Source organism: Ipomoea nil, unplaced genomic scaffold, assembly GCF_001879475.1.
Source record: "Ipomoea nil cultivar Tokyo-kokei standard unplaced genomic scaffold, Asagao_1.1 scaffold1770, whole genome shotgun sequence".
NCBI classification, from domain to species: domain Eukaryota; kingdom Viridiplantae; phylum Streptophyta; class Magnoliopsida; order Solanales; family Convolvulaceae; genus Ipomoea; species Ipomoea nil.
Genome location: NW_017618198.1, coordinates 2525464 through 2536080, shown reverse-complemented (window position 1 = coordinate 2536080; position 10617 = coordinate 2525464). Strand labels below are relative to the sequence as shown.

At 32.2% G+C, this 10617-nt stretch overlaps 1 protein-coding gene across 2 annotated transcripts; it reads left to right on the top strand.

Moving 5' to 3' along the window:
* Window positions 1-4054: 4054 nt before the first annotated feature.
* On the top strand, window positions 4055-8888 carry LOC109192513 (histone H3-like centromeric protein HTR12). Of its 2 annotated transcripts, none has more exons than XM_019343190.1 (7): window positions 4055-4183; window positions 4293-4321; window positions 4411-4456; window positions 4566-4705; window positions 5907-5981; window positions 6135-6210; window positions 8682-8888. In XM_019343190.1, exons 1-7 carry the CDS (start codon window positions 4129-4131, stop codon window positions 8735-8737), a joined length of 477 nt encoding a protein of 158 aa, XP_019198735.1. In that variant the 5' UTR covers window positions 4055-4128; the 3' UTR covers window positions 8738-8888. The 2 variants fall into 2 exon arrangements, with proteins under 2 accessions (XP_019198735.1, XP_019198734.1); XM_019343189.1 differs by lacking the exon at window positions 8682-8888 and adding an exon at window positions 6556-6943 and having other exon boundaries at window positions 4059-4183.
* Window positions 8889-10617: the final 1729 nt, after the last annotated feature.

Genomic DNA, 10617 nt, shown 5'->3' with positions numbered 1-10617 from the left:
TTATTACCTCATAATTCTTTAATTAATTAAGATTGAGAAGAGTTGATTGCAGAATTATGAGTAGATTGGGACTAAGATTTATCTGCAAAATCCAAGTAGATTTAGACTTTTTCCAGTAGAGTGCAGAGAGGGGAAGAAATAGAATCACTTGTGGGAGAAGTAAAGAAATCTGTAATTCTGGAAAGAAATTCTAGGAAGCCTAGCCTTAGAAGCAGCTAGCTAGCTAGTAGAGGTATAGCTTTCTTTCTGGGAAATGGGGCAATATTTATCTGTACTTTCAAAATTGTGGTTTTTGTTTCTTCTTCCCCTTGTTATATAGAGCAGCAATCTTGAATTGACTCCAAATCTAAAGCACTTCATTTAGTTGCCATCTCCAAACACACACCCTCATTCCCTTCTTCTCTTCCACAGTTCCTTCAGAAAATGATAGCTAGATTTTGCTGCATTTTCTTCCTTCTCCTCACATTTGCTTTGCCTAATGTAGAAACCAGGTCTTTTGCTCCCATATATGCTGCAATTCAGGTAAGAAAAACTTCAACTTTCACCAACCCAACTCAATTTCTTGACCATCTGAACTGTCTACTTGGTAACAACAAGGTTACAAATTTGACTCCCAGTGTGAGGCTGGGAGCAGTCTATTGGTCTGCTTGGTTTGAGCAGACCAGCTATAGGTAACCTAAGCTGGTGTACCTTCTTATAGTCCTTTGTCGGCCGAGGTCACAAAGGAGGTTTATCCCGTACACACCATTGAATAGTGGTTGCGGGTTTCTCTCGTAATTGAAAAGTAAAAAGGTGTGAATATATAACTGATTTTGGTTCTTAATTGTATGTATGTGTTACAAAAGGGGCAGATGGAGAGAGGAGAAAAAATAGGGTCAAGTCCACCAAGCTGTGAGCACAAATGCTATGGATGCATGCCTTGTGAAGCCATCCAAGTGCCCACCACCAGTGGCACTGTGAGTGTTCAGTACACAAACTATAAACCAGAAGGCTGGAAATGCAAGTGTGGCCCTGCCCTTTACACTCCATGATTATTCAACCTTGTTAGTGTCATATATTATTACTTCAGAGATGCATGTATGTGGTGTTACCATAATTCTTAATCTTGGATGGATCAATGTCCTTATGTAATATAGTATCTTTCAAGTACATGCTACTATGTTAGTTGTTATGGTGGCAAAGAGGATTTTGAGTAATAATCATTTTTTTTTTGTCAACTACTTGTCATTTATCGATGATAAAAGAATTTTAATATAACATCATGAGCATATGTGCAAAAGTGTGGATAAATGTGATTAATGGTTCATAAAATAAAATTTTTATATAAAAATATGCACACACAAACATGAAGCATATGCATTCCAAGACCAAAATTGTAAACTCGAGGGTCAAAATTATGCATATATGAAATGAAAAGAGATCATATATGAATGAAGGGTTTAGATAAAAAATATATATATATGGTTAAATTTCAACCATATATATAGTCCAAATCAACCGTTCAGAATGAAAATTAATTAAAAAACACTGTGTATATATATAAAACAGAGTTTCAATGAATAGTTATTCTAATTCTTATAGAAACTGAATAGTTTATTTAATAAGAAATAATGCATCGAGACAAGTTGGATTGACATTCATTGTGATAATTTTGAGTTAATACCCAAAATCGTCCTTGACTATAGTGGTTTTTCTCAATTTCGTCCTAAACGACTTTGGTGACCTAATATCGTCCCAGACTTTTGTGTTTCGCTCAATTTAGTCCTCCATTTGTTATTCCGTCAAATTGGTGTTAAATAAAGGGACAATTCAGTAATGTCAATATTGATCTCTCTTTACTTTCAACTTGTGAAGTGCGAAATTCCTTTTTCTTGTACGAATTACACCCATAATTACTCTCGGACCTTGCAAATCAAATTTTATATTCGCAATTTTAGGAGTAATTCTGGGAGTAATTCATAAAAAAAAAAAAAAGGGATTTCGCAGATCACATGTCTATGAGTAAAGAGATGCTAATATTAAAATTACTGAATTGTCTATTTATTTAACACCAAATGGACAGAATAACAAATGAGGGACTAAATTGAGCAAAAACACAAAAGTCTGGGACTAAATTGAGCGAAACACAAAAGTCTGGGATGATATTAGGTCACCAAAGTCGTTTAGGACGAAATTGAGAAAAATCACTATAGTCGAGAACGATTTTGGGTATTAACTCTGATAATTTTTATGCTATGATAAATTGATAATGTAGGAGTTAATTTTAACAAAGGTCCTTCAATTATTAGTTTTTGTTTACAATGATAATCGTTTATCAATTATAGACAAATATTGCATTCAACTAGGGGTGGGTGTTTCGGGTTTCGGTTCGGTTTTTTCGATTTCGGTTTCGATTTTTCGATTTTAAAAAAGTTAAACCATTCGGTTTAACATTCGGGTTCGGTTCGGTTTCGGTTCGGATTTAGATATCCAAATTTCAACATTTCCTAATTTTTCTAACATACTACCAAATAATACATATTCACATAATCCAAATTCAAACTCTAAACATTATATAACAAAATAGCAATCCAAAGTTCAAACACAATACTAAGTACTAATTACCAAACATCAGTTAACGTTTTTGCACAACCGACTCTTCAGTTGATTCAGTTGGAATATTTTTATTGATAAGATGAATAATCATTTATCTGTATATTTGATTTTTGGACACAATATGTCATTACTAGTGCACTCGAAATATATTCCAGTACTAGAAAATAATTATAGTGCACTGAAAATCAAAATTGGAATGACTGTAAAGCACATTAAATTTATAGAAAAACATGAAACTAAGGAAAATACTGAATATTGTAAATATAACTCAAGTTAGATATAATTGTGAGGTAAAGAACAATTGCGACAAACAACAAAAGTGCAATGTAAAAACCAAGCTATAAAGAAATCAAATAAAAAATTTAAGGTTCGGTACCAGTAAGAATGAGAACTGAACGGCGGAGCAGGCATCAAGGAACTTGGATTTACTTCTTTATTTTTATTATTTATTATTATTATTATTATTATTATTATTATTTAAAAAAATTATATAACATTCGGTTCGGTTCAGTTTTTGCCAAACCGTTCGGTTTTGGTTCGGTTCGACACTAAACTGTTCGGGTTACAAAATCCTAAACCATTCGGTTTTCTACTACTAGTTCGGTTCGGTTCGGTTCGGATAAACCAAAACGAAATGCCCACCCCTACATTCAACTATAACATAGTTGATAATCTCGTTAGGTTAGTGTTAATTCACCATTACTTATTTGTAATATACTCCGTAGTATTTTCCAATAAAGCGAGCACTATTTCCTCTTGTCAATTTCATGTTACTCACATAGAACCTAAATCATCACAATATATCTCTAACCGTCTTCTCTCGATCCAACAAAATTAGACTCCAATCAAGTTTAAATAACTAATTACACATAGAAAGTTTTCGCACTATTACTACATAAATAGCCAATCAAAGAAAGATTTTTATAATTCCATAACCTAGATTAGGAAAAATCAATTATAAAGATTGCCTAGATACTACTAGGCTTCCCCCATTTGATCTCAAAAAGAAAACCCCCCCCTTTGATCTCAAAAAGAAAAAAGAAAAAAGAAAAAAGAAAAAAAAAAAACCAATCAAAGAGTATTAGTAATACTAAAAATAAATAAAATTTTAAAGAGTAATGCTAGAGACTCATAAAATTTCTCCCTCCAATAATCTAATTCACTTGTAATGACATTGCAATATTTGATTGGTAGCTAAATTATATTTTAAATTAGTAGTGAGATCAATCAATTCATAGTACCCAACTAATGAATGTCACATCAAAAGAGAAAATATTACTGTGAAATTTAAAATGGGAAGAAAGTATTTTCTAATTGTAAATTGTGATATAAAATTATAGTTTTTTTTTTAAAAAAAGAATATATTGTTTAAATACAACGACTAATTGACACCACCTGAGGGCTGAGGGAGAATGCATTAAGCGGGAAATCAGACAAAGCCTTATAATTTCAAATCCCATTTACAAAATTAATTAAAAATACCCAAAATAAAATTTCCAGTTATACCTGTCTGCATTTTCCCCTCAAAAATCCATGGCGAGAACTAAACACCAAGCAGTAAGGAAACAACGTGGTCGACAGAGTTCCGGTAAACCTTTTTAGCTTGAGTTTTGTTCTATGTTCTCAATTTGGTGTTCAAGGAAAGAAAATCATTTGGTTTCCTTCAAACCCTAACTTTTTGTCTTCCTCAATTTCAGCTGCCGATGCTTCCGCTTCAGCTTCAAGGGTACTTCTGATGTAGTATATGGTATATCTCTGTGTTTCTTTTATATGTTTAGAATGATCAATTTAGTGTTTTTTGTTTCGCGGATTTAGGAGACGCCGAGTAGAAGAAGTCCGAGGACTACGCCGCAAAATCGAGGTAAATTTGATTATTTTTTTAAAGTTATTTTTGGAGTAGTAATCATTTTATGTTTAATGTAATGTTTTTGTTTTGGGTGGTGAAATTTTTGGTTTGTTTCTGTTGTCAGCTTCCCGTTCCCAGCCTCCCACTGGCACTGGGACGCGGAAACCTCATCGTTTCAGGCCTGGAACGGCGGCTTTGCGTGAAATACGGCATTTTCAGAAGACCATTAAGCTTCTGATTCCGGCTACTAGATTCATTAGGCTAGTGAGTACCAGCATTTCTCACAAATCTTTCGATTCGATTTGAGCATAATCATATTTTTTACTTAAATAGGCTTGGAGATTCTGGCTTGATTAGTGTGCTTGTTTTTCACGTGAGTAGGATGATTCTACAGCATAGCTTTTGCATCAAATTTCCAAAATGGGTTAACTAGAGAAGTTTTTAAATGACTACCATGCAGAGAATTTATTAAAAGGAGTGAACAATCTCAATGTGCATATTTCTGCTTCATTGATTTTTTATTTTTATTTTGGTTGAGAAAAACATTATCTGGGGTTAAACTTTATTTCAGATGTTATCTTTCTATTTGCGAGAGTGATAGATAAGAATGCTATATTACATGCTCAAGGTCACCATGATAAATTCTGTGGTGGGGGGAGCTCATTATATATTGGCCGTTATAATTCATATCAAAATACTCCGTATTTGTTTATCTTTGGAGACTCTTTCCTACTATAGTGAGCTGTTGAATAGCTCTTTATTTTTTTTATTCTTTTTCTTTTTTTTTTTCCTGGCAGTCAAGCACAGGCAGAACAATGTAATGACCACATAAGCTAGATATCTAGTTCAATTATCGTTAACTTGTTAAGGTCCTTGCAACTTGTAAGAGTGTTTTGTAAATTAAGCTCATGGCTTATTCTTGTAGATACAAGTAAGTTTGGTGGAAATGGAATTGATTGTTTATCTGACAAATTGGCTCCTATATGTGTGGATTCATTTACTTCAGTCTGATTTATACTGAAAGCAAATTTTAAGAGTAACATAGATTGTACATGTACTGTGTCATTACGTTAGATTTTGTTTGTTTGTTTATATATTTTTATTTTTTTTTTATCAATGCAAGAGTTGGTTATGTGCTGTACACGCAATTGGGAAGCAGGAGTGCAATGGAAATTTTGGCTTCTTTCTGATTCATGCTCTATCAGTTTGCTAGTCATGAAATCTTTTAGTATCTTGGTCTATTAACAAGTTGTATTTGTTCATATTCTGAATGCCACTTGGAAGATACACACCACTCTCAGAATGTTAAATTTGAATTTCTGAAAATATGCATGACACTCTGCCAATAAATGGTATAAGACTTTTAAGTTGATTATGACTTTAATCTTCATTCATGAATGGGTTTGCTCCCTTGGGTACTCAATTTCACATTATCTTTAAATGTAGTTCTTTCTAATTATGGCAGGTTAAAGAAATTAGCAACTTTTATGCACCAGAGGTATCTCGCTGGCAAGCTGAAGCTCTAGTAGCACTTCAGGAGGTATTGCAGCTTTGAGTATAAATACTTTTTAATTGGTAATTCCCTAGTTGTTATGCATTACATAACTGTTATGAACAGCATTCTATAATACAAATGGAAATGAAACCCCATTGACTCATTGCGGAGTCCTTGACATGCCCCATTTCTTTGCAGGCTGCGGAAGATTTTTTGGTTCACTTGTTTGAAGATGCAGTGCTATGTGCAATTCATGCAAAGCGTGTTACCGTTAGTAAGTTTCAACCCCACCCTTGTAAAGGGTTTTCTTCTTCCATTCGTTACACCCCTCCCAAAGTTAAACAAGACAATTCTATAAACTTAAATAAATATTGATTTACGAAAACTAATGAACTGTAGTTTATCAATACCAGTAGATGAAAATCAACATGTCCCCTCTCAATTGTTTTTGAGCTTTTGGCTGGCCTAGCCTAGGCTGCCTAGTAGTGAACATATGTTATTCTACTAGCATCAATATTTCTACCGTTAATTCAATACCAAGCTTGAAATGACTGTTCGATCTCCTATTCCTGACACCCAACACAACTTGTGTTCATTGTTGTCCTGGTTGGTTGCTCAGTGAAAAAAGATTTTGAGTTGGCTCGGCGACTTGGAGGGAAAGGGCAACCATGGTGAGATCACGACCGTCCCACCTGTTAATGAAGTGCCGGCAATCAACCATTCCCAGACAGATCCACATCCCTCCATTCTGACATTATTTTGAGCATTCCAGAGTAGCTTGGTGTTAGAGCATTTGTTCAATTGTTTGTATGTGATCTCTGCTTTAAAGAGAATGATTAGGTTGAACTGTAGTAAATACTTACAGTGTATGCTAATTAAATTTGGCTCTGTAGTTGGATCCTCCTAACATGATCATACAGATGATTAGCCCTGATGTTAAGTACTGAATATGACTTGTGAATTTGTGATAACATTTAATGTCACTTTATTGCTTCATTTGTCCTGAAGTAGGGGAGGTATTTTACAGTCTTTGATTGATAGTGGTTTTCTGTATCATTCTTCCTTGATATTTAATGATATTTTGAATCATCTAGTAAAGCCAAAGCTAATAATGAAATATAATTTGTGAAAGAGTTAAGTTTGGATTTCATGCTGTCATTTATTTATAATTTTATTCCTAGTTATCAAATTTAGTCTTGAAATATTGAATCATTTTCAATTATAACTTATTATAATTTTTTTTTTTTATTATATATGTGAACCGTTAATATTGAAGGTGAAAGTGAAAGTGAAATTGTGGCTGGTAAAATAAGGAAATTAGAGTTTTGTTTCATTGTATGTGAACAACAATTGGAGTAATGGTTATGATTTTTTAATTTTATTCTTAATGATTTAGACACTGAAAAGCTAATGGTGAACTACAATTAGAAATAATTTAATATTTAAGGACTAAATTTGATCATTTTAAAAGTCAATGACTAAAAGTAAAAATAAGTAATAATCATAGGACTGAAATTCACTTTTTGTGAAATGAAATAAAGGACAAAAATTTTAGCATCAGAAATTGAAGGGCCTAATTAGAATTACGGAAATTTTCAATAGATACCAATTATGAAAATTTTCAATAGATACTATTGTAGAGTGGAGACTAACTATGTCTGATAAAATAAATAAGCAATAAGCTCTATTTGATAAAACATGGACATTTTAAAATAATAATCTTTTTTTAGAAACGATACACTAAGTAGCTTTTCAAAATAAACTAATAGCTATTAGAGCGACATTATCATAAGTTATTTTGGGGAGAATGTCAGATCAAATAGCTTTTGTTCAAGATAATAGTTGATGTGGGGATGAATTAATTGAAAAAGAATTGACCTGCAAAGACCCAAAATAATGTCAGCTTAAAAAAAATAAATAAATAAATAAGGGAGGTGCGCGCCAAGTGCCCACACGAGCCCGCTAGCTGCCGGCCATTTTGACTTTTTAAAATTTTTTACTCTTTTTCTTTAAATGTCAGATTTTTTGTTTTAAATTTTTATTTTTCATTTTCACTCACATTTTTTTCGCTTTTCTAATTACACTTGCAAAAACCCCTCAATAACTGTACCGAAGATCACTATTGTGGATGCTCTTTAGCTTTTAAACTTTCAACTTTAAGCTAGCTTATAAATTATGTATGCCAAACAGAGCATCGGTACTAAGAGCATCCTCATCCATGCATCTTGGTGTGTTTTTGAGAAAACAAGCTTATGTATAGGAGAGAGGGTGAGGAGAGAGAGAAAATCCCTCCCTGCAAGACATTAAATTTTATTAGACTTGTGGGACTCACCAAATTCTCTAATTTTTGCGTTCTAGTTATGTGAAGTGCAACCCAACGTCCTCGAGGCCGTTAATGACGCTTTTAAGTTTTTTTTTTTTCTCTTTCCTTTTATATTTTTTTTTAATTACACTTGTAAAAATTTTTCAAAAATTATAATTATTGACGATGCTCAAAGGATAATCACAGCCGTGATTTTTTGCGTTGCAAATCAAAAATTTTGATGGGGTCACTGAATGGGAAAGAAGAAAAAACACATGTGCGAGTCGTGCGACTCTAACGTGTGGAAAACTATGCGTCCAACTGGGTGCGCGTAAAAAAAAAAAACTGTTTTCTTTTTCTTTTATTTATTTATTTGTTAGAATTTATTTTTTCTCTCTTTTCCTCCTCATATGTTCCAATTTTGTTGAAATTCTGGTGAACAGATCATCCAAACCAATCCCAGTCATCCAACCAAATCGCACGGCCAGATGTGAATTGAAGTTCTGCACATCACGCCCGGGCCCACCATGTCAGCACCGCCAATCATCACCTTCATTGTCATGGTGGACAACGTGGGACCCATACCTAGACAATCTCATCTGAACACATTTTTTTTTCCATTCCTTTTCTCTGTTTAATTAACGCGAATACGCGATACTTAACGGGGTGGTCTTGCCAACAATTTCTGGGAACATCACTTATTCATGTCGTACTATTTTCTTTTTCATTTTTTAAAAAATAATTTTGGTTATAATATTTCATATCATAAAAAATTAAAATTCATCTGGTCTTCTAAGAGTTATAAGATTTATGTGTTTTTTCATTTACTACAATCATATAATTTTACTATATTTTATTTATTCTTTGGATATTTTCCAATCAACAACGTGTGTGTTTATAACTAATATATTATATATAAAGCTTAAAGCCTTAAAGTATTGATATTATATGCAACTCTGTTATTGTTATTACGTACTTTATTTTATGCAAATTGTCAAAGCTTCTTCCAAGCATTTCTAATTTACTTTGAGATCAATTTCTATTCACCACAATCCATTTTGAGCGCATAATATATCGATTTCTTCGTCTCACTACGAAGAATTCGAATCTACTTTGATCCGAGTTAAATCGAAAGTGAATCTCACATATAAAAATATATCACAAAATAATCACATAAAATATTATTTTAAAATATTTTTTCAACAAGTATAAAATATTACATTTTATAAAGTATATTGTATATAAGACTTGAAGTGTTGATTATATATATAATTCTATTATGAAGGATTTTTATTATATACGACCCGTATCGTAAATTGAGACCATATAGCAGTCTCACAAAAAGGTCAATCTTATATTAAAATAGCAATTGCACCACTTTGACTCTTCATCATAACTAAATACGTGACAAATCCACTATCATGTCGTTAAAGTTGTAATTATGTTATTATATAGACATTTGAATGTTAGGATTTACTCTTTTTAATTTTGTTTTCGAATATTGCTCAGTTGTCAATATATTATTATTATTATTTTAACACCAAAGGGATGTGGAGACCATATAATATGTATTAGTATCCGAAGATTACTTCGATGTATATTTTAACTTTAAATTATGAAGAATATAAAATATTCATTTTAAAGCACTACTAACAATATTTTATTAGAGTTATATTAAACGATTTATTTTATTCTTATTTAAAATATGTAACGTGCATATATACACACCCGCCATTAGTATAAAATTACATAATTTGGTCAATTTGATAGATAACGCATTGATGAAATATATTTTTATCTGGAGTTGAAGAAAAATGTATTGTTTAAGTATTAAAATAAAAAGCTATTCTTGCAATTAAATTTACAGGCATGCTAATAAATAAATATACAGTCGTTATATCATAGACCGCGGTGCATAATCGCATCAAAACAATACCGTTTCTTTAAGTAAAGAAACGGCGCGCTGTTAGTGTTAACATAGTGACACTACAGTGTATCTAAATCGACACTGCCTCACGTATTATTTTTATATTAGCCCTGTTTGGTAAAAAATTGGCCTATAGGCCAATTTTGGCTTATTTGACCACTATTAATTGTTTGATTTAGTTAAAATATCAATATAAATGTTTGGTTAATTAGCTTTTTGCAACTCCAAAAGGCTAAAATTCAAAAAGTTACTCCTAGCAACTTTTTCAATTAGCTTTTTAAGAAAAGAAATTATACCAAACAGCTATCAGCTAACAGCTAATTTACCAAACACTTTTCTACAATCAGCTAATGTTATCAACTATTTATACCCACTAATTAACACAATCGGCTAACATCTAACAGCTATCAGCTAACAACCATTTTACCAAACATGGCCTTTATCAAATGAAA